The sequence below is a fragment of the Neoarius graeffei genome, chromosome 3 (assembly GCF_027579695.1).
Source record: "Neoarius graeffei isolate fNeoGra1 chromosome 3, fNeoGra1.pri, whole genome shotgun sequence".
Classification (NCBI taxonomy): Eukaryota; Metazoa; Chordata; class Actinopteri; order Siluriformes; family Ariidae; genus Neoarius; species Neoarius graeffei.
The window spans coordinates 10432331-10457789 of NC_083571.1; the positions used below are offsets into that span (position 1 = coordinate 10432331).

Genomic DNA, 25459 nt, shown 5'->3' on the forward strand with positions numbered 1-25459 from the left:
GTATTCTAATTTTTTGAGATGCACTATATCCCTTTTCTTTTGATCCATATCGCGTTACCTTTGTAGTGTAATTTCATCCAAAAACATTTCCAGTGAAACATCTTTCCAACACAAGTACTGTTCATTTGTGTGAATCACTCATTCTGACTCGTGTGTTTGACTCAGCTGTCACAACGCGACTGGTTTCAGTGAGGCCCATTTCATTAATTGAGGTCCACTGTACATTTCATTAATTAAAAGTACAAGCAATGAAAATGAAAAAAAAACTGATTTTAGAAGAAAAGAAGAAAAAAAAAAGAAGTGTCGTTTGGGAGTCGAGTCTTTTGTAGTGAGCCGAGTCAAATGATGTGACTCACTGAACAGAATGAGTTCTGGTTACCTGCTGCTGCACGCCGGAAATCTCGCAGACAGCCTGAGAGAGACATGGCGGACACTTCCGGAACTCCTCCAAACTTCTCCTGGGTGGAGGTGAATAAAGTGGCAGGACTTGCCTGGCCTTCCAGCCCAGCTCATTACCAATACTTAGTGAAGAATGGGATTAAACACCTGGTGTGCTTGTGTGAATCCAAACCGCCGGGTTCTGAGAGCTGCTCGGATCTCACACTGCACCACATCGCCATACTGGACTTCAGCCCACCGAGTCCGAGTCAGATCCGCACCTTTCTCTCCATCACTGAACACGCTGACACAGGACAGGTGAGAGTGCAACACACACACACACAGTGGTGCTTGAAAGTTTGTGAACCCTTTAGAATGTTCTATATTTCTGCATAAATATGACCCAAAACATCATCAGATTCTCACACAAGTCCTAAAGTAGATAATAGTGATGTATCGGTCGCGAACGATCCGGTTCAAAGAGCCGGCTCTTTGAAGTGAACGACGGGAGCCGGCTCTTCGGTGGGAGCCGAATTAGTTTTTTGTATTGGTGGGACATGGCGATTCATTTCCGCCAGTTCGTTCATGTCGGTCAGTTCAGCAAAGAAATTCGTTCGTTCACTCGTTCATTTTGATGACGTCACGGCAGAGGTGCCATCCACAATAGATTTTCATACATTACAATGTGCTTGAGAAAAAGATGGAAGAAAAACATTATCCTAGCATTATCTGAAAAAGACTACATAAACAAAGCTCTGAAAGTTAATTAAATGTAGATGAGAATAAAGCTGTTTTTATATTTATTATATTTATTTTAGTAGAGCCATGGTCTGCCGGCTATGCAGTTGTTCTCTCAAACCCATTAAGCAAAAAAAAAAAAAATTGCTTATTTAAGGCTGCTGGGCCATAGAAGGTTCACGCTGCACGCTACACGTTCACGTGAAGAACCGGACCCTGGGCCATTAAACTTCATGCTTGGATGTTCACGTGTTGCGTCTGTTCTACTTTGACCGAGTAACCAACAATAACCAACAATATGGACTCTTCGGATGACGACGATTGCCTCATTCTGCTTTTACTGAGACAGAGGAAGAGAAAAAGGAACAGAATTTGGAGCCAAGAACACTTCCTTCTGAGAGAAACCCGTGGTGAATTTCACCGAACATTCTATAATCTGCTTGACAATCCCGATGAAGAACTATTTTTCAATTATACCATTCAATTATATTTTTTCTGAAGTTTTCCCCTGAAAGCATAGAGTTATCTCCCTAGACCCGTTCTGATTGGCTGGCGCGGCGGTGACCGCATGCATTGACTGGAATTTCCATCTTCACGCCTAGAAAAAAGTGTGCATGTTCATTTCACGCTTCACGCGTGAAGTGTGCAGCGTGCAACGTGAACGCCGTTCTATGGCCCAGAGCAAGTCATGCTACGTTTGTCCACTTTTCTTTACACGCGTGCAGCGTGAACCTTCTATGGCCCAGCTGCCTAACAGCAACACTCATTTCAGAGAATAACATGCACCCCCCATCCGCACCCAAGTTCATGTTAAAGACCAACGGAATATTCAACTCTCGTCCCAGCCGGGGCGAAGGGGTGGGGGGGGAGACTTATCGTGATGGTAAAAGTTGTGATAAATCAAGTCACTGTAAAGTTAATCTGAAAAGGTAAATAAAGTTCTTGTAATTTTTATATGTATTCGTACTGCCTACATTGTTTGCATTGTTTCTTCTTGAACTGGTCTCAATTTTAAAACTCACAATTTACAATGACCAGTCAATTGTGTACTGTATCTGGCGCTAGCTCCGTCCAGTACTACTCTGTCAACAACGAGAGAGGTGGTGGTGTTGCTGAAAAAATGAATACAAATGCTAGTTCTGAATAAATAAGTAGTGGCAGCCCGCTGTATCTTATTCTCTCTTTTTTTAAGTATTATTATGAAATTGTAATAGACATGCATGCCCCCCGCCCCATAGTGGTGCGAACTTTCTGATAATGGTATCTCCCAGTAGGCAAGGGAAATAAAGTAAAGCCAACTACGATAGATCCAGACTGTTTCATGCAGTTGTTCAAACCCATTAAGTAACACCCATTTTGCTCATATTCAACAGCAACGCTCATTACAAAGAACAAACCACTTTATTATAAATTGCATTAACATTAAAAAAAACGAACACAGTATGCCGCGATCTCCAGAGCCATGTTCTTCATTGTTTATCACAGTCATGGAAACCGTTGCTATGCGCCCAGCCCAGTATGGCAGCAGGCAGGCTGGCTGCTGGCTGTTCGTTCGTTCGCGAACTGCTGAGCTCGTTCGCTGTGAACTGAAATGTATTGCTGAGTGAGAGCTCTAAATTGTAAACTAAAGACCTGGCATGTGTCAACGCTCTGATAATAGGGCTCAGATAGCCCTTAAAGAAGTAAAGTGGCGCTGCTCTGCACAGATCAAAATGCAAGTTGGACGCCCTTCTGCTACTGAACAGATCCTGCTGATTCGCCAACGACCGAGATTCAGCGACCGCCCTGCTGCCAGTGAGCAGAGACTGCTGATTCGCGAACGACCGAGAACGAGAGGCAGCGCGAACTAGTTCTAGTCGTTCACTTCGAAGACTCGTTCAAAAAGAACGGTTCGTTCGTGAACGACACACCACTAGTTTTTTGTCCTTAGGTGCCTCAGAGAGAGAGAGAGACTTTCACAAAAAAAGTTGCTGTCCGATTGCGTCTTTGTGTTGTCTATTACCATTCAAAGGAAAAAAAAGTAGCATGGTGTACACCTACTTTTTTTGGTTGGGGGGGTTGATGTCATTCACAGCTGCGAAAATACGAAAATTGGTGTCATGCTTAAAGGGATAGTTCGGGATTTTTGACATGAATCTGTATGGCATCCCCATCAATAGTGTCGTGCAAACACACTGACTTACCCCCGACAGCATCCTGTGAGTCCAGTTCTTGTCCAGTTTTGGTCCAGACGAAAGTAGTCCGGCAAGTTTGTTGGGGTCACGAAAGTAAAACGTTTTTCGTCTCAAAACAGTATGTGTTCAAAAGAGTGATATATTTGCATCACAAAACCTTTGCCAAATAAAAAGTCAGACCTCGAAATCGCTTGGCACTATTTCCATGTCAGGGAAAAAGAAACTACCACTGCTGCCTATGTAGTGCCCTATGTATACAAATAGGAGTCATTCAGGATTCAGCCATGTTTTTGCTCCGTGTCATGGCTGAATCCTGAATGACTCCTATTTGTATAAATAGGGCACTACATAGGCAGCAGTGGTAGTTTCTTTTTCCCTGACATGGAAGCGCACTTGTATACTGAGGAGGAAAGCAATTTGCATTACAGCCGTGAGGCGGCTCGGCTCAGCTTTCCCTTTCGGGCGCTCTCGTTTTCTGTTAGAATTTGGTAAAGAAAAAATAAATAAATAAATATTATTTACCAGCTTACCGGGTCCATGAACATAAATCTGACAGCTAACAAGGTCAGGATATAAACGAATCGAATACAAACCACCCGCCGGGACTCCTACTTATGCGGCTCCAGCTTATCCTTGAAGCTGGAGCCGCAGCTGGATGAAGCCGGCAGCGCGCAGGAAAATAGTGCCAAGCGATTTCGAGGTCTGACTTTTTATTTGGCAACGGTTTTGTGATGCAAATATATCACTCTTTTGAACACATACTGTTTTGAGACGAAAAACGTTTTACTTTCGTGACCCCAACAAACTTGCCGGACTACTTTCGTCTGGACCAAAACTGGACAAGAACTGGACTCACAGGATGCTGTCGGGGGTAAGTCAGTGTGCTTGCACGACACTATTGATGGGGATGCCATACAGATTCATGTCAAAAATCCCGAACTATCCCTTTAAAGCTGTGGAGCGCAGGGGAGAGGAGTCTGATATTTTATTTAATATTTTCTCATTATCTCTAGCCGCTTTATCCTTCTACAGGGTCGCAGGCAAGCTGGAGCCTATCCCAGCTGACTACGGGCGAAAGGCGGGGTACACCCTGGACAAGTCGCCAGGTCATCACAGGGCTGACACATAGACACAGACAACCATTCACACTCTCATTCACACCTACGGTCAATTTAGAGTCACCAGTTAACCTAACCTGCATGTCTTTGGACTGTGGGGGAAACCGGAGCACCCGGAGGAAACCCACGCGGACATGGGGAGAACATGCAAACTCCGCACAGAAGGGCCCTCGCTGGCCACGGGGCTCGAACCCGGACCTTCTTGCTGTGAGGCGACAGCGCTAACCACTACACCACCGTGCCGCCCCTATTTAATATTTTATTTAATAAAATATTTTGTTGCACATTGTTCTGTTTGTGTTAAAATAATTTCCAACTTTGCTTCATAGTTTCTTAGGCCTGATTTATACTTCATAATTTATTTTGTGGCATTTTGTTCAAGGTCGAGTGTGAAATAAAGCCATAAAGGATAAACAGTTGATGTCTTCTGTGTATTTTATATTGGTAATATATAACAGTTTTGCATTATGTTTGTGAGAAAATAATTTATTAATTGGTAAGTAAGTTTTATTTCTATAGCTAGAACATTGTTACACTGCTATACTTTACAAAGCTTTACAATGGCTACAAAAACTAAAAAATAAAATGGAAAACATCCTATTGATAAAATATAAATAATAATGTAATTAAGTAACTAGTTAATTGTAGCAATTAAATCAAAAATAAAATCTCAGGAGCCGTTTGGGAGCCAAAAGAGCCGAAATTCCCATCACTAGTAGATAAAGAGAACCCAGTTAAACAAATAGAGTAGAGTGGGGTAATACGCCCCCGGCCTGTTTTACCCAAAATAACCACCAGATGGCGCAAAGTTACATTTCTATTGTTGCTATGGACTGGCTTGACAACGGGGATATACAAATATCCACTGTGGATCGCATATCAGCAACGCAGCGGAGAGAAATCAAATTTCATGGTAAGTGATATAATTTTCAGATATCAGTAAAACTGTATTTAGATAGCTGCTGTTTCGTCAGATATCACAGCTGTGTATGTGGTATGAGTAGACAAGTCAGTACGTTAAAAAAAATACATTAGGTATAAAAAGTTGAATCACATTTTGAAAGTAAGACCCTTTTTTGTAAAAGTGTAGTCTGTGGGGTAAAACGCCCCCTTAATGGCGGGGTAAATGGCCCCCAGGGGGCATCGTTTCCTTTTATCATAATTACTGTATTTCATACATTTCTGAATAGCAGATACATAGTTTTTAATAACATCTCGCTTACCTGGTTGAGTAAAGCAAGTAATTTGAACTTGATATTAAAAATAATTGAAATTTAAAAAAAAAAAATTGAAATTAAAATGCGAAATATAATAAAATAATGCAGCTATTCATTAATTCAGGGATATTTTCTTGTTTCTTTCACATTATAGGCTTAAGTAAACACTTTTGCTATCCAAACAGCTTTTTTTGAGTGAGGGGGCCTTTTACCCCACTGGGGGGGGGGGGGGGGGGGTAAAAGGCCCCCTTGGCACAATGTTTTTGTAAAAAAAAAAAAATTAAAGTATTAACTTTAGGCAAACTTTAGGTGGCATTATTGTTCATGTCACTGTTGTCAAAAACTGTGATTAAAACTAAACACATGGTTCATTTCAACTTGGAGAAAAACTGAGTTTTCCTTAAGGGGGGCTTTTTCCCCCACTCTACTCCAAGACAAAAATATTACACTTGGTCATTTATTTATTGAGGAAAATGATCCAATATTACATATCTGTGAGTGGCAAAAGTATGTGAACCTCTAGGATTAGCAGTTAATTTGAAGGTGAAATTAGAGTCAGGTGTTTTCAATCAATGGGATGACAATCAGGTGTGAGTGGGCACCCTGTTTTATTTAAATAACATGGATCTATCAAAGGCTGATCTTCACAACACATTTGGCACGAACAAAGGAGATATCTGAGGACCTCAGAAAAAGCATCGTTGATGCTCATCGGGCTGGAAAAGGTTACAAAACCATCTCTAAAGAGTTTGGACTAGGGATCGACCGATATGTTTTTTTCAGGGCCGATACCGATAATTATGGAATTGGGATGCCGATAACCGATATGTGCAACCGATAAATGTAAACATTACCTACTGTATAATTCACATGAAATTAAACATAGCACACACTGACACAGACCTTCATATCCATAAAATGTATGTTTAATTGTAAAATTGAACATGAAATTTTGTGCAGGGAGATGCCAGCAGCATTTGTACAATAAAGTCAAACATTAGTTAGAATAAAGTGAGAAATAAAATAAATATTCACCAGTAAAAAAATAAATCACTCCCTACTATATTACAGCTCACCATTTTCAGTGGAAAATAAATGAAAATACACTCTGGATTCTTTTACACTAAGAACTAAGTAAGACTTACCAACTTCAAGTAGTTTTTAAATAACAAATCAAGTGTAGGGAGCTGCCTGCAGCATTTTTTAAAAAGTAAAATCAAACATAAAGTAGGCTATCACTCCCTATTATGTAACAACTTAACAGGTAACCATCTACATTCTAATGCTTTTAATGCCCAAGCCTAATATTCCCAATTTAGGAGGATTATATTGTAGTAAAGGAAGCATTACATGTAGTTTCAGCGAGACTAGTTGGTTGTAGGCTAATTCAAGTGCTTCCTTCCGTAAGCTAAGTTTGCCTGGCTACACAGATGCAAATGGACAATTTTAACGAGTAGTAGATGAAGAATGTAAACATATAATGATGTTGTGCTTTTGCAACTTGTGTGTTTGTGACTTACTACGGCAAAAGCAGCGTGTCCTTACCTTGAAGTGGGATCTGCTTCTGCCCGAGTGCCCATACGGCCGCCTTGAAACAGTTCACAGCGTTTAGCTACACGTGTCGATTGGCTATATGTCTTGTGCCAAACAAATCAGATGTTGTGGTGGGCGGGACCGTGTTCTTGAACTCAGAGAGGCGAGTGCAGGAAAGGACGTGCAGTGACAGTCACGTTAGGAACGAAATGGCTGCAAAAAGGCATGTTATTGGCATATCAGTGGAAATTATGGCCGATACCGATAACCCTAAAAATGCAGAATATCGGCCCGATATATCGGCCAGGCCGATTATCGGTCGACCCCTAGTTTGGACTCCACCAATCCACAGTCAGACAGATTGTGTACAAATGGAGGAAATTCAAGACAATTGTTGCCCTCCACAGGAGTGGTCGACTAACAAAGATCACTCCAAGAGCAAAGCGTGTAATAGTCGGCGAGGCCACAAAGGACCCCAGGGTAACTTCTAAGCAACTGAAGGCCTCTCTCACATTGGTTAATGTTCATGAGTCCACCATCAGGAGAACACTGAACAACAAATGGTGTGCATGGCAGGGTTGCAAGGACAAAGCCACTGCTCTCCAAAAAGAACATTGCTGCTCATCTGCAGTTTGCTAAAGATCACATGGACAAGCCAGAAGGCTATTGGAAAAATGTTTTGTGGATGGATGAGACCAAAATAGAACTTTTTGGTTGAAATGAGAAGCGTTATGTTTGGAGAAAGGAAAACACTGCATTCCAGCATAAGAACCTTATCCTATCTGTGAAACGTGGTGGTAGTATCATGGTTTGGGCCTGTTTTGCTACATCTGGGCCAGGACGGCTTGCCATCATTGATGAAACAATGAATTCTGAATTAGACCAGTGAAAATGTCAGGACATCTGTCCATGAACTGAATCTCAAGAGAAGGTGGGTCATGCAGCAAGACAACGACCCTAAGCACACAAGTCGTTCTACCAAAGAATGGTTAAAGAAGAATAAAGTTAATGTTTAGGAATGGCCAAGTCAAAGTCCTGACCTTAATCCAATGGAAATGTTGTGGAAGGACCTGAAGCGAGCAGTTCATGTGAAGAAACCCACCAACATCCCAGAGTTGAAGCTGTTCTGTACGGAGGAACGGGATAAAATTCCTCCAAGCCGGTGTGCAGGACTGATCAACAGTTACCGCAAACGTTTAGTTGCAGTTATTGCTGCACAAGGGGGTCACACCAGATACTGAAAGCAAAGGTTCACATACTTTTGCCACTCACAGATATGTAATATTGGATCATTTTCCTCAATAAATAAATGACCAAGTATAATATTTTTTGTCTCATTTGTTTAACCGGGTTCTCTTTATCTACTTTTAGGACATGGACATGTCCTAAAAGTAGATTATGGACATGGGATCAGAAAACTTATTTATAAGCAGTAGCCCCATGGACCCATAGGGTACCCAGAGGTGGACAAAGTACCCAACTTTATTACTCAAGTTAAAGTACAGATCCCACTGGTTAAATGTTACTCCAATACAAGTGAAAGTTGGACAGTCAAATTTTTACTTGCGTACTGAAGTACTTGCTTTTAAAAAAAAAAGTATTAAAAGTACATTTTCTGTCACAATGTTTATTGCCACAACGCTTACAAAACCTAATGCCTCTGAAGCCACCAACTGGATTCACTGACTAGCGCATAGAACCTGTAGAGCTGACGCTCCACCTGACATGCTAGCAAACTCTTTTCAAACTCGGTCATATTGGGTAACTAACGCTACTAGAAAAGAAAGATTTCTACATTGTTTATTTGGCAAGATTATGCGAAAACATATTTCTGAAAGGACTTCAGATAAGTTAACATTATTCATGTTAGCGCAACTCCATGCCATACTTTACATGCTAACTAACAGCGTCCAAGTTAACTAGCTAAATCCATAGAAAGTCATTTGACTACAGCAACTGCAATGTTATCGCTAGCTCTAAAAGCACAAACAACTTCATTGCAAGCTTTCTCTTGGAATAAAACGTTTACATCCCTCAATATGCTTCCGCAGGTTGGACGGCGAGTTTTTGTAGGCCGTGATGTGGTTCGTTTTCAACAAACAAAGCAAACATTTAAAACAAAACGACTTTAATCCTTTTAGAAAACTGAAACATGGGTTCTAGGTATAGTCATGGGTGCGTGCATTCTCCAGAAGAACCGCCTCCTTCCGTTCTGCCATCAACTGATCGTGTTAAATAATGCTGCGGAGAAATCAATGAACTTGATTTTATCCAGTGACGTGACCCTAGTGATTACTGATAGACTGTCTCAGTGTCACCTGCGATAAAACCAATCACGTTTTGGAAAAGAAAAGAAAAAAAATCCACTTTCAAAGCTGCTTCATAGTAGGGCCATCCTTAAAAAAAAATCCGTTTCCTGTCCACTGGGTGAGCAAAAAAAATTTTCAGTCGGGAGGGAGGGATTTTTATATATATATATATATATATATATATATATATATATATATATATATATATATATATATATGGATGGATAATAAATCGCAATGCTGTGTTTGCTTTTTCTTTCAGTACTTTTTTTTATTACAAAAGCAGACACATTTAATAAAATATGTCGGTTTAATCAACTGAAACTTGTACAAAAACTTTAAGTTAGCATTTTAAATGCTGACTGCAACATTTGCAAAACTTTTACAAAGGTACTTAAAATGTCCGACACACGGACTTTTTGTAGTTCTAAATCGAGCGTTAGGCCTAGTTCGGATGAAATTACACTATTAAAATGATCACCGAATGATTTGTTTTTCTGAATCTTTACTATTTTGTTGTTCGCTAGAATACCATTTTGCGATTTCACACTTAAGCAAATGTTTGAAAACTCCGGATCTCCTTCCTTCATGGCGGCTGCCATTTTTTTGTGCCGCACGGCGCATGCACAGAGCTGATTCAGTTCTATATTCTGCGTGGAATGCAGGGCTTTCCACAAGCGCCGGCTGCCGGCCATACAGCCGACTACACAATCAAGTCCAGCCGGCTACTTTAATGACTATTATTTTTGTAGCCCACAGGCTCTAAATATTAATTTGTGATTTTAATAAAATTTAAATGTTTATCTAATGGACTGACAATAATGTCAAACTGAACCGCACTCATTTAAGTTGTGATTCGTGCTGTTTGTACCGATAATAACCACAAATTCCCCGCCGACTTCGTTGATCAAGGGAGAGTAACTCATCCGCGGCCCCGACATGCGGTGTGTGCGCGCACTCGGCGGAGGCAGTAGTGTGTCGGGGCTGTCGGAGGGAACAGAAGCAGAGATAACGCTTATTTTGTTTCCGGTAAACCAGTCTTCTCTCGTTCAATTACGTGCTGGCATCAAAAGACACCGTTGGTTGTAAATGAAACCAAACTGAGTGGTTGGAGTGTATTTTCATACACAAATGGAGAAATGTTCGCTGAGTGTGTAATTGTGTCGCCCCACTGCAGACCGTTGTCGTTGTTAACCCTTTGGTGACTGACCCCTTGAAAATGGTTCCTCCAGGAACCATGACGTTTCAGTTGTCAAGACAACGGAAAAACTAAAATACAAATACAAGAGCATTTTGTTTTGTGCACAAGAGCATTGTGACGTATCTTTCTGTTTTTGTATTTTAGTTTTTCCGTTGTCTTGACAACTGAAACGTCATCGTTCCTGGAGGAACCATTTTCAAGGGGTCAGTCACCAAAGGGTTAATTCATAGCATGCTCAGCTGCGTGAACGTGTCATGCACCGAAAATAAGAGATTTACAAGCCAGGAACGCCTCATGTTGCAATATGCAAGAAAAGAAAGAAGATTTACTGCCATTTTACTTTGTATTTGAGTAAAGTGAATAAATAAATGGTCTGTGGAAAATACATTTAATCCTGGGAACTGCGTGCACAGGAGTTTATTTTGTGTTTACCCCCCCGGCTGGCTACTTATTTGTCATGGCTGGCTAGTATGAGCCTTAGTGGAAAGCCCTGGGAATGCGGAAATGTCAAGTTCAATTTTAGATTTACGAACCTGAAAAAAATGTCAAACCCGGCGTTAAAAAAAAAAAAAAAATTCAACCGCACAAACGGCACTCACCCGGCCGGTGGACCGGAAACAGAACCTTTTTTAATAATGGCCTAACCACTAGGCCAACTCGCGGTTGATTTTATCTATATTTATTCTAATTACATATAGCACCTTACTGCTGTCTGGTTTTAATGTTTATGTTCTGAACTGTTTTTTTGAGGAATTGTTTTTATTTGGGCCTCATGGAGTGCTATCTGAATCTCGTCATATTGTTGTTTGACTCCAATATAATGACTAAAGCTGTCTGATCTGATAAAACAGGGAGAACAGGTTTCCCTTCAAACACCTGGTGTTCGTACAAAAAGTTCTGGTACATAAAAATCTCCCGTGGACAACGTAGTGTCATAGCTCAGGAGCAAGTGGCTTAATTCGTTCAACATGTCTTCCACTCCTAAAATTACAACAAGATCCGGAAAAGCTGCAACGAAATGAACAAGTCGTTTGTCTTTACGTGCAGTCGCTTGCATATTTATTCAGGAATCTTTACTCGGCCTTTCTTCCGTTTTGTTTTTCTCTTTGAGGTGATGGATTTGACGGACGTTCCGTGATTTCCGCTGCCTTTTCTGTGGCTATGGACTCTTTTTGTATAATTTACGGGCACTTCAGTCCGTGTTGCTTTTTACCGTCTCCTCCATCTTTTCAATGACTGAAGGCTTTGGGCTTACGGATATTTTTGTTTGCTTGATGCAATTTCCGTGTGCCTTCGGTTTAGATATATAGATCCATCACCGATGTAATGCAACATTGCGCTGTTCTTAAAGTTTGGCGACAACGGGACGTGAACTTCTTTTCTATGTCAGTCTTTGGGTGAAATATGTAAACTCCCCCCCCCCCCCCACTGTTGCAAAAATGGCATTTCAGAGTTGTGTTCTCTGTCTATTATTAGATGTTTCACATCTTCTATCGAAAGACTCGTCTGCCAATCAGTGACTATTGGCTCGACTTTATGAGTATCTGCCGCTTCTACCTTCATCATCAGCAGATAACGTCACCATGGAGACAGTCTTTGTGACATCCGTGTTGTTGTTCCGTAGACTTGGAGCGACGTCCGTAAAATTAACCATCCGTGATGCATCATCCGTATGAAATCCGGAATATACTGGTTTACGCATGTGCAAAAAACCTTGACTTTTAAACACTTACCATGTCTTGCAAAAGTATTCACCCCCCTTGGTGTTTGTCCTGTTTTGTCGCGTTACAAGCTGGAATTAAAATGGATTTTTGGAAGCTTAGCACCATTTGATTTATACAACATGACTACCATTTTAAAGGTGAAAATTGTTCTTTTATTGTGACACAAACAATAAGATGAAAAAACAAATCTGGAGTGTGCATTGGTATTCACTCCCTTTCGTATGAAACCCTGTAGGGGGGGCTGCCATGCCGTAGCCATAAGAACCATCTTCCCCCTTTCACTGTACAGCATTGAACACATCAATCCCTGTACTTGATGTCACGTTCTATCTCCGCCCATTCTTCTGACTCCCTATGATGGTATTGGATACAGAGATGATACCGGATACCAAATAGAGTGACATCACGACTGTGCTTAAAGGGATAGTTCGGGATTTTTGACATGAATCTGTATGGCATCCCCATCAATAGTGTCGTGCAAACACACTGACTTACCCCTGACAGCATCCTGTGAGTCCAGTTCTTGTCCAGTTTTGGTCCAGACGAAAGTAGTCCGGCAAGTTTGTTGGGGTCACGAAAGTAAAACGTTTTTCGTCTCAAAACAGTATGTGTTCAAAAGAGTGATATATTTGCATCACAAAACCGTTGCCAAATAAAAAGTCAGACCTCGAAATCGCTTGGCACTATTTCCATGTCAGGGAAAAAGAAACTACCACTGCTGCCTATGTAGTGCCCTATGTATACAAATAGGAGTCATTCAGGATTCAGCCATGTTTTTGCTCCGTGTCATGGCTGAATCCTGAATGACTCCTATTTGTATAAATAGGGCACTACATAGGCAGCAGTGGTAGTTTCTTTTTCCCTGCCATGGAAGCACACTTGTATACTGAGGAGGAAAGCAATTTGCATTACAGCCGTGAGGCGGCTCGGCTCAGCTTTCTTCGGATAACAGACGGCGCACTCTCAGTCGCCAAGCAAGAGCGATCTCGAGTAAGGCTGGCATCTGGGCAATTGTTAGTCTTAGTTGTGGCTAGTTAATGTGAAGAGGGTCGTTTATTTGAATTCATTCATGGTTTAAATGTACGCATTTTGATTCACATGAAAGTCTGTCTTAAACCGCGTGTTGTTTGATTTGCTTTGTTTACTATCTGTATTTTAGTTAGATCGTGCATGCGTTCTCTCTCTCTCACTCTTTTTAACTCCCTCTGTCGCACTACACTCCTCTCACATTTTAACATCCACTCGCCCCTACACTGAACACTTGCATATAGCCTATTACTTCTGATCACCATTCGTGCCTTAGTTATCATATTCACTGCTGATTTCTTACTCTGTTTATTACTGGTTATTATTCTATTTATTACTGACTATTGCTCTATACACTACTGATAATCTCTTGTATATATTGTATCACCATTTATATTGAATTATTCCTTGGCTGCTATTGTTGCTATATCTGATCAGTATTAGTTTGCTAATTTGTGTCCGCTATTTCAATAAATGGTATCTTTGGAATAAACTGTGTCCTGTCTATTGCTACAACATTCACTGAGTGCCAACCTCTGCCAAACAAGTATTCTAATTGCCTTCGCCCATTTGGTTGTTATATGAATGTTAGAGATCTAGAGTAAACGTATTACATTAGAGCTACAATACTCACTAAAACTATAGCAACATCAGGTTATTCCATTGATTTTAATAGTTTAGCTATAAACTATTAGACACTTGAATTAATGATTAATGAATTTATGAGACTGATCCCTTTTTATACGAGACTGATTCGATAAGCCTATTGCACCTACAAACCCCTAAATAAGAGCTGGTCCAACCAATTCACTTCATGAATCACATAATTAGTTGATTAAGATCCACCTGTGTGCAATCAAAGGGTCACATGATCTGTCACATGATGTCTGTATAAATCAACCTGTTCTGGAAGGCCCCTGGCTCTGCAACACCATTAAGCAAGCAACATGAAAACCAAGGAGCCTCCAAACAGGTCAGAGACAAAGTTGTGGAGAAGTATACAGTAGATCAGGGTTGGGTTATAAAAAATATCCCAAACTTTTAATATCCCACAGAGTGCCATTAAATCCATTATAGCAAAATGGAAAGAATACGGCACCGCTACAAACCTGACAAGAGAAGGCCGCCCACCAAAACTCTCAGACCGGGCAAGGAGGGCATTAATCAGAGACTGGAGTATCTGTCCATAGGACCACTTTAAGCCGTACACTCCACAGAGTGGGCGGGGCTTTATGGAAGAGTGGCCAGAAAAAAAGTAATTGCTTAAGAAAACACGTTTGGAGTTTGCCCAACAGCATGTGGCAGACTCCCCAAACACATGGAAGAAGATTCTCTGGTCAAATGAGACTAAAATTGATCTTTTTGGCCATCATGGGAAATGCCATGTGCGGCGCAAACCCTGAGAACACCATTCCTACACTGAAGCATGGTGGTGGCAACATCATGGTGTGGGGATGTTTTTCATCTGCAGGGACAGGAAAGCTGGTCAGGACTGAAGGAAAGATGGATGGCACTAAATACAGGGCAATTCTGGAGGAAAACTTGTTTGAATCAGCCAGAGGTTTGAGACTGAGACGAAGGTTCACATTCCAGCAGGACAATGACCCGAAACATCCTGCTAAAGCTACACTGGAGTGATTTAAAGGGAAACATTTAAATGTCTTGGAACGGCCTAATCAAAGCCCAGACCTCAATCCAGTTGAGAATCTGTGGCATAACTTGAAGATTGCTGTACACCAATGCAACTCCTCTAACTTCAAGGAGTTGGAGCAGTTTTGCCTTGAGGAACGGGCAAAAATCCTAGTGGCTAGATGTGCTAAGCTAATAGAGACATACCCCAAGAGACTTGCAGCTGTAATTTCAGCAAAAGGTGGTGCTACAAAGTATTGACTTTGGGTGGGGGCAGAGTACCTATGCACACTCCAGATTTCTGTTTTTTCATCTTAATTTTTGCTTGTCACACAAAACAATGTTCACCTTTTAAAGTGGTCGGCATGTTGTGTAAATCAAATGGTGCTAACTCTCCAAAAATCCCAAAACAGGACAAACACCAAAGGGGATGAATACTTTTCCAAGACACTGTAAAGCTACTTATAATAGCTAATCATATGGCTGCACTTGGGCGGCACGGTGGTGTAGTGGTTAGCGCTGTCGCCTCACAGCAAGAAGGTCCGGGTTTGAGCCCCGTGGCCGGCAAGGACCTTTCTGTGCGGAGTTTGCATGTTCTCCCCGTGTCCGCGTGGGTTTCCTCCGGGTGCTCCGGTTTCCCCCACAGTCCAAAGACATGCAGGTTAGGTTAACTGGTGACTCTAAATTGACCATAGGTGTGAATGGTTGTCTGTGTCTATGTGTCGGCCCTGTGATGATCTGGCGACTTGTCCAGGGTGTACCCCGCCTTTCGCCCGTAGTCAGCTGGGATAGGCTCCAGCTTGCCTGCGACCCTGTAGAAGGATAAAGCGGCTAGAGATAATGAGATGAGATGGCTGCACTTATGTGCATTATTATAATTAGGGCTTGTACTATTGATATTCATCCCGTTTAAATGCTGTACCGGTACCCTTTAGTCAATGAGCAGGTTCATGGATTTCACCAGACATTGGTCATTATTTCTCTTTGGGAGGGTTAATGGGCTTTTGATGGAATGTACCCCATTCCTTAACCCCACTGAAAGTCTTTGGGATGCTAGAGAAGAGTTTCCAGAGTGGTTCGATTCTCAAGTCGTCAGTGTGAGACCTTGGCGAAAAATTAATACAACTCTGGATGGAAATAAATGTGACGTTGCATAAAGTTGTTTCAACCTGTTTTTTTTTTTTTCTTCTTCTTTGCGTTCCTCAGGCAGTTGCAGTGCACTGTAAACATGGCCACGGGCGTACAGGAACCATGCTGGCCTGCTACCTGGTGAAAACGAGGAAGATCTCAGGAGAGGAGGCGATTAAAATGATCCGCTCACTTCGCCCGGGGTCCATAGAGACGCGTGAGCAGGAGAGAGCCGTGCTGGAGTTTGAGCTGTACCTCAATTCAAAGACTGCTCTGTAAACACTGAGATACAAACAAACACCAACCTGAATACGGGCACAAAGTTTATGGTAGTGTTCAATCTTTTTCGAATGAAGATGTCTGATCACGATGATGATCATTTCTCTGTGATTGAGTTCGCGTTTTCCGAAGCAGTGATGCTTTTTAACATGAGTACGCTGTAATGAGCTAGCACTCAGCTAGCACCCCTCCCCCACCCTCAAATAAAAATTGTAGATTAGCAGACGAATCAAGAATGAATGACAGTTGTGTAGGTCTTTTGAACTCTGATATTAACTGACCCCTGGAAGCCCCACCCCCTTTCAACATCTTACATTCGTCTCAGTTTTCCAAATGCCGTAATTACTAGGTGTAATTCACACTTGAACGCCACCACAATGTCGTAATTACAACTCAGGAACCTGCGTTTTTTCTATAAACCCCTTCCTTTCCAACTTGCATCTGTCAGTACAAAAGTGAGATTTCAGCGGTAATCTTTGTGCTGTATATGGTTGTGGTCAAAACAGCACTCGTGACCGTGGCACGTTCCGATTTTTTTTTTTAGAATTCCATCCGTGATTGGGAAAGAGGGCGAGGAAACTCTGAGGCTTAGTACAGAGAGACGAGATGAGCAGGGCTGATCTAACAGAGGCTAAAACCAAAACAGCTCGTGTTTGCAGGAATCATTTTATCTCAGGGGAGATTCAAAAGCTTTCTCGATAACATCATGGAAGAATTTTATTTCGTGTTGCCAGAAGTCTGCTATAAAATGAGCGTTCTCTTGTCGCGGTTCACTCGGTCGTTGTTATAATTTTAACACGTGTATTACCATTTCGCTTCGAGGAGCGCCAGCAAAATTATACGATAGAAACAATCCAGACTGGGCACCCACTCAGAACATGGGCTACGTTTCGCCCAAGGTCAGACTTGATTCTTTGGCAGCTGATCCAGATAGAACGCAATATCTGGGTACTCTAGGTGTCTTATCTTCAGAAAATGGTCGCCCTGCCATGAACTGGAAGCTGATGGATCACTGTCTACAATTCAGATCACCATGGACTAAGAAGCTGCTGTCCAAGAAATAACCCCCTGCTCCAAAACTGACACCTTCAAGCAATAACTAAAGTTTGAAGCTGATCACACAGACAAAGAAAAAGCCTTCTGGAGGAAAGCTGTATGGTCAGATGAGACAAAGATTGAGGGACACTGTACCAGCTGGCGGTGGTGGTAGGATCATCATGCTCTGGAGCTGTTTTGCTGCCAGTGGAACTGGTTCATTGCACAAAGTGGATGGAATAATGAAGAAGGAGGACGACCTCAGAATTCTTCAGCATAAACTATCAGAAACTTGAACACGACTTGGGAGTTACAACAGGACAATGAACCCAAACACACATCAGAGCTGGTTGTGGAGGATAACGCAGGCGAACATTAAGCTTAAAACAAGTCCTGACTTCAACCCTATTGAAAATACATGGACCGGGCTTATAAGTCGAGTCCATGCCAAGAAAAAGAAACAAATGTAATTGAACTCCATCAATTCTACCCTGAAGAGTCGTGAAATATCCAACCAGATTTCTGCCAGAAGCTTGTTCATGGTAAACAAAATGTTTGGTCAAGGTGACTCTTGCGAAGAGACATTTTACCCAAATATTAGGTGTGCTGTATGTATATTTTTGACCCTGCATTGATTTGAGAAAATTAAAACTTGTGCACCAAATTATGATGTTTTTCTTTTGTATGCTGTACAATCATTCTGCCACAGAAAAAGAACAGTTCAAGAAATTACTGAAAGCCCAAATATTGCCATGACGTTCATATCCAAGATGACATTCACGTCACTGTATGTAAACTTCTGACCACAACTGTATATAACACAGGGTACACTAAAGTTATGGAAACTGAAAAGGGTAAAAAATAAAATTAAATAATGGCTGTATGGAAAGATTTCATGCAATTACAAGGGATGTTGGACAAGGGAGTTGCGAAACGACAATATATACAGTGGTGCTTGAAAGTTTGTGAACCCTTTAGAATTTTCTATATTTCTGCATAAATATGACCAAAAATATCATCAGATTTTCACACAAGTCCTAAAAGTAGATAAAGAGAACCCAGTTAAACAAATGAGACAAAATATTATATTTGGTCATTTATTTATTGAGCAAAACGATCCAATATTACATATCTGTGAGTGGCAAAAGTATGTGAACCTTTGCTTTCAGTATCTGGTGTGACCCCCTTGTGCAGCAATAACTGCAACTAAACGTTTGCGGTAACTGTTGATCAGTCCTGCACACCGTTGGAGGAATTTTAGCCCGTTCCTCCGTACAGAACAGCTTCAACTCTGGGATGTTGGTGGGTTTCCTCACATGAACTGCTCGCTTCAGGTCCTTCCACAACATTTCCATTGGATTAAGGTCAGGACTTTGACTTGGCCATTCCAAAACATTCACTTTATTCTTCTTTAACCATTCTTTGGTAGAACGACTTGTGTGCTTAGGGTCGTTGTCTTGCTGCATGACCCACCTTCTCTTGAGATTCAGTTCATGGACAGATGTGCTGACATTTTCCTTTAGAATTCACTGGTATAATTCAGAATTCATTGTTCCATCAATGATGGCAAGCCGTCCTGGCCCAGATACAGCAAAACAGGCCCAAACCATGGTACTACCACCACCATGTTTCACAGATAGGATAAGGTTCTTATGCTGGAATGCAGTGTTTTCCTTTCTCCAAACATAACGCTTCTCATTTAAACCAAAAATGTTTTATTTTGGTCTCATCCATCCACAAAACATTTTTCCAATAGCCTTCTGGCTTGTCCACGTGATCTTTAGCAAACTGCAGACAAGCAGCAATGTTCTTTTTGGAGAGCAGTGGCTTTCTCCTTGCAACCCTGCCATGCACACCATTGTTGTTCAGTGTTCTCCTGATGGTGGACTCATGAACATTAACATTAGCCAATGTGAGAGAGGCCTTCAGTTGCTTAGAAGTTACCCTGGGGTCCTTTGTGACCTCGCCGACTATTACACGCCTTGCTCTTGGAGTGATCTTTGTTGGTCGACCACTCCTGGTGAGGGTAACAATGGTCTTGCATTTCCTCCATTTGTACACAATCTGTCTGTCTGTGGATTGGTGGAGTCCAAACTCTTTAGAGATGGTTTTGTAACCTTTTCCAGCCTGATGAGCATCAACGACGCTTTTTCTGAGGTCCTCAGAAATCTCCTTTGTTTGTGCCATGATACACTTCCACAAACATGTGTTGTGAAGATCAGACTTTGATAGATCCCTGTTCTTTAAATAAAACAGGGTGCCCACTCACACCTGATTGTCATCCCATTGATTGAAAACACCTGACTCTAATTTCACCTTCAAATTAACTGCTAATCCTAGAGGTTCACATACTTTTGCCACTCACAGATATGTAATATTGGATCATTTTCCTGAATAAATAAATGACCAAGTATAATATTTTTGTCTCATTTGTTTAACTGGGTTCTCTTTATCTACTTTTAGGACTTGTGTGAAAATCTGATGATGTTTTAGGTCATATTTATGCAGAAATATAGAAAATTTTAAAGGGTTCACAAACTTTCAAGCACCACTGTATGAACAAATTTTACTCTGTTTGCGGGACTACCTCCCTCTCGGAGCTTGGCAGGTCTGATTAATTTTTCCCTTTCATTGTTTAAACATACCAAATCCTTCTTTCTGTTCTACAGGTTTCTCAGATGCCCATTCAAATACAGATCATGCAGGAGGGTGTGTCTGTGAAACGCAGGCCGTTTGCGTCCAAATACCTTATAAGCCCCATGATTGTCAAGCATGTGTGTGCGCGTCCTGTTTTCATGGTATATGAGGACAATAATAGCTTTTACATTCCACACCCTCTGTATAGTAACTCTTGGCTTAAGGACTGGTGCTTATAAGGCTACATGACGCTTCAAGAAGCTCCGCAGGCGTTTATATTAAGACTTGTTCCAGCACAGTCAGCCGATCAAGACTTCATTGGTTTTTAACAGATGTTTGATATTTATGTTTGAGAAGTGCACCGTGCTGGAAAGCGTTAGAACACCCTAACGCCATGTGCCTCTGGTGTTGCGACGACTTCTGTTGGAATAAGGCTTTAGGTTTATGTTGGTTGTTACGAATGACTTATAAAAGCTGTCATGTAGCCTGAGGAACAATCAAAGATGTTTTTATTAATAAATTATCATGGGATCATTGAATATAAATGTACATTCTGATTTGTCAGAGGGTGTTGATTCATTTTCTATAACAGCTCTATGTTACCACGCTCGTTCTAATAATATTGTTTCTAGGGTTGCAAAGGGCTGGAAAGTTTCCGGGAAACTTTTGAAGGGCCGGGAATATTGGGAATTTTCAATTTTGGCATTTAAGTAAGTTTTAAACATTTCATCACCCAGAAAAACAAATTAAAACCCATGTTAAGCCTTTCTTTCAGTTATGTACCGTTTTGTGCTCATTAAGAATAGGACATATTGCTAAAGGCCAATTAATAAAAGGCTTTTAGTTTTTCAGTATTAGTATTATATTCAGATTTTTCAGTGAAAAATTATTCTCAATCATCTAGTCCGAGGGACACTTAAAGGGGAACAGAGGGCAATATATAGAGTAAATATAACAATAAAACACACATTAACAAACCTTATTCAAGACTTACAAAAGTTTTTTGTTCTAAGGTTGGAAAGTTTTGAAAGTAGCTCGAGCAAACTATTTCCGCAGTTTGAACAGCCCGCCATTATATTAATTTTATCCAATCAGAATGCACGTTCATTTTCTCTGCGTAACGCTCATGACGTATGTATGCGCCCAGTTGTGTTGGCTCATTGAGGTTGGGAATAGCACGTGTGAAATACCTGTTTCTGCCTCTTGCGACGATTTCGCAAGTCCACGGGTGGCGCCTATCTCATTGCAGCAAATAAATTCTGCTGTACTCGTGAGCAACTCCACGTTACATTTTCTGCACGAGCACCACGCCGTGTCACCTGCACGCAGACGCTCTGCCCCACGCTCAGCATCAGTATCGGTCTCATCCTCGCCGTCATCCGAGCTTTCTTCTCTTATTTCATCACCGGAGTCGAGAGTACCTCTCCTAGGTTCAAACTGGCACCCTTCTAAGCCATAGCCTGCTTGCAGTGTGTCTTGCGGGATCTCTTCGTACGATTCGACAGAGCTGTCGCTTTCACTTGATGCGCCCGACGCCATGATTACACGCTTCTCTCCTAGTGCAGTGGGTAGGGCTGACGTCACGGTCTTTTAAAAATGGCGACTCTTGTGCCGTTTAGCGTACCGATTATTATATTTACAATTACCAAGATATTTCATTGTTTTCTAGTATATAAATTTGATAGAATACTTAAGAATACGTTACTTTGTCACATCAGCAACTGTATATATTATATTTGGTACCCCTTTAATAGAAATCCAGTCAAAATTGTCAAAGGTCAAATGCGCATTCCCAAGTTCCCGACCACAAAAGTGGAGAAGGTCTTGTATCCCTGGGTCGACTACACATTTTGAATACATGTGTGTGTGTGTTGGGGATCTCTCGAATCTGCATTTGAATAGATTTCTATTAAGTGTCCCTCGGACAAGACGTCTAGTCATTTTGAACTGAATCAAATCGATTATTTTTCTAGAGTGTACCCTTTGGTAAGAATTAACTGGAAATCTAACTCATTGCATAACAAGTAGTGATTTCTAAAAATCTTGCAAAAACTCAATTTTGACCATTTTTATTACAAAATTTTACAAAACTTGAAGACTTGTCTACAGATTTAAATCACAAAGGTATCACGTCATAAAATAAGGATTATTTAAAAAATGTAAAATTTCTAATTACTAGTAGTCTTGAAATAAGTTTTGCTGCTTGTAAAATATATTAGTGCCGCTTTTTTCTTTGAATCTGGAGCAAGGCTGTTTAATGTCATTGCTTTAATAGCATTGTAGACCCGAATCGTTACTTCTAATCCGATAATTTGCAACCAAATTACTTGACAGGATACGGTTTACAAACCAGGTGCAAAACGAAAAAGGAATTCGAGTTGTTGAAGTAGACTTAGTAAACAAAAAAAGTTACAGGAAGCAGTCTTCAAAATGAGAAGTAGAGTTAAAGTTGCTTTTGAAGAGAAGTTCTCACAAAGTCGAAGGTTATTGTTTAATTCATTCAACACGTACCAGGGAAAACCCGTATTGATTTTGTAAAACATTCGGTGGTTATTAATTTTCTCAGTTGTTTAATTAGTTACATGCTTGTTTTTGCTTGTATGTTCTTCCGAACAGAACCCCAGAGAAATATCCTAATCTGAATAAAAGGACCTGATTTTTTTGCATCAATTTTTCAGTAAAGTTGGTTTTCCCGTTAATTCCCATGGACATTTTCCACTCTGAAAATTCCCGGGAATTTTGCAACCCTAATCGTTTCTATCGTAACAGCTTACACAGGGACAACAAAAACACGCCTCGGTTAACGTGGTGAAGTTTTCTGTCAGGAGATGTTTCTTTAACATTTATGGAAGGAGTCTCCAGCGTCAGCGCTTTGTAACGACATTTTCATTCACGCCGTGAGTGTTTTCAGGGAACATGTAACCTTTATTATTCTATCGACATTCACTGGATGTGAGAAATCGCATGCTCTGATTGGCTACTCTAACTACTTGGGTATCAGCTCATATCCTTGACTTGCGAGTGACGTCAAAGCAAAATAGAAACCCGGATGTCGGCCATGTTGTTGGTGATACGAATGCTGGGTCAAGCGACGCTCCAAACAAAACACAGTCATGCGTGTGCGACTCTGTTTTGTTTTTCCACTGCTTTAAGCGTCGTTTTAGCTACGCCATATCTTTGTGCCGTATATGGTTGTGGTCACAACAGTACTCGTGACCATGGCACGCTCCGATTTTTTAGAATTCCGTCCGTGATTCGGAAAGAGGGCGAGGAAACTGAGGCTTAGTATGGAGACGAGACGATCAGGACACTTCGTCCAATCACCATTTTGTCCAAAGCCTTTTTCATACGCACTATCAATTATTTTATATTTCAGGTATTCCGGTGTTCACGAACGAAGCCGCCGTGACAGCGCTGTTCCGCGCCTGAAGATTTAATACGATCCAGCCGGAAACGTACACATGCACGGGCCGACCTGGTTACCCCCTTTAGTGTCGAAGCGCACATACTATGGCACTCATTTCCTTTACAAAAATGTGTTTTCCTTCGGTCAAATTCCATTGAGAATTTCTCCTTTTTTTCAAACAAATACCTGAAATATAAAATAATCGATAGCGCGTATGAAAAAGGCTTTGGACGAAATGACCTGTATTCGTACTCGATGGTCGGTAGAAGTGTCTTCAGAGAAGTCTGACTTTTTTAAGGTCAAAACCCACACACATCGATCTCCTCTTTGTATCGAATCTTCGCTCGAGCATTCAAATCGCGGTAATACTGAAAATTCAGCTTTGTTTACAGACACGCTTTCAGTACCTGCAATTGTAGTCGCTTTGTACTGTATATCCACAATCATGCTGGACGCTCATGACGTACTGTAGCACATTTTGATTACATGGCTGCAAGTCATCTATAGAGATCTTGCAGTCACGTGACCGGAAAGTACACAACCGCCATCTTGTCGGTCAAAAACACCGCTGAATACTGCTGCACTCGTGTACAGAATGGATCAATTTCAACCGACGGACTACACGGCTCATTTTTCTAATGAACAGATAACTAGATATGTGTCTAAAATAAACGATCTACAGATTAGTGACCCTTATGGCTTTCCGGACGGAGTTTTCACGACCGGATTTTGAACTGCCAGCGGAATACCCGGACGTGTATAATTACCTCATTAACTTTCCCTCGCTGTTCAGTGGTGAAGCACTGCGTGCTTATAAATCTCTGGACAGTTATCTTTACAGAAATTCAGGATTTGTCAGCGACTCAGATGTGGCATCTTGTAAACAAGAATCCTCATTGGACGGGTAAGTCACTTAAGTATTGAGTATAGCACTGACCAGCCGATTATAGAATAGAATAAGGTAATTCCAGCTGTAATTCCAAATCGTCCGTGTTGTTTACCATGGATCTGGCGTTGGAGAGGTAGAGGCTTAGCAGTGGAGGTTTGAGTGGCTGTTTTCTGAGCTTAGTCAACAGGCCGGCTCTGCCTGCAGCCTCGCTTTTGCTTCCGCTCCCGGTGCCGCCTCCTTCGCTTCCGATAACAATCCACGGAGACCCCGCTGGTCTCGCTATTTCGTCCGGAATGTTGTGCATGCGATGGAAATCGCTACAAACCGTCATTTTCTGCTGGAAACCAATGTCCAGTAAGTCCATACGGTTGTAGTGGATATTGAAGTCCGGTACAGACGAACAACACGCAAAAATACACACAAAAAACGTGCACAGGTAGGGAGAGCTTGTAGCCGCAGCCGTTGTAGTAGAATTGTATATAGTAGGGTTTTCCAGAAGAAAAGGTAGAAGTAAAAGCAGAAGTAGAAGGCGGAATATGGCGTTTGACCGACAAGATGGCGTCTGTCACAATCTGGATCGGCTGTGACGTCACATGCAAGTGCTCCATACCGCGAGTAGAGAAAAACAAAATGGCGGAGCTTGTTGCTGAACAAACTGAAGACGAAATAAAAACTCGACTTGAAAACATGGTAAGAAAATTATTACTACAGCATTTTTCCTAAATTGCTCGTCATTTTGCCGGTTTGTTTGCATTCTAAGCAGAAACGATTTTGTCGGACGGTCTGGATAAAGTGCTTTTTTTTTTTAAATCGAATTTGCAAAAAATCAAAATAAAGTTATTTCACTCAATCTCGTCGTACATGGCTTATAGCCGACTATCAGCTCATATACGACTCGATTTTGTGGACCTTCTCCAACATTAAAGTAAAAACAGATAAAAAATAAACCATGGTTATTTCAACCGTCATCGACAAACCGCTGTGGTACAAGAGGAAAAAAAAAACGATCAAGATTGTGTTTCACTCTTACAAATAATA

At 41.3% G+C, this 25459-nt stretch overlaps 1 protein-coding gene across 1 annotated transcript; it reads left to right on the forward strand.

Moving 5' to 3' along the window:
- The first annotated feature begins 396 nt into the window (after positions 1–396).
- On the forward strand, positions 397–19824 carry dusp23a (dual specificity phosphatase 23a). The gene is made up of 2 exons (XM_060916394.1): positions 397–696; positions 16254–19824. The coding sequence occupies exons 1-2, from the start codon at positions 424–426 to the stop codon at positions 16452–16454; spliced, it is 474 nt and encodes a 157-aa protein (XP_060772377.1). The 5' UTR covers positions 397–423; the 3' UTR covers positions 16455–19824.
- Positions 19825–25459: the final 5635 nt, after the last annotated feature.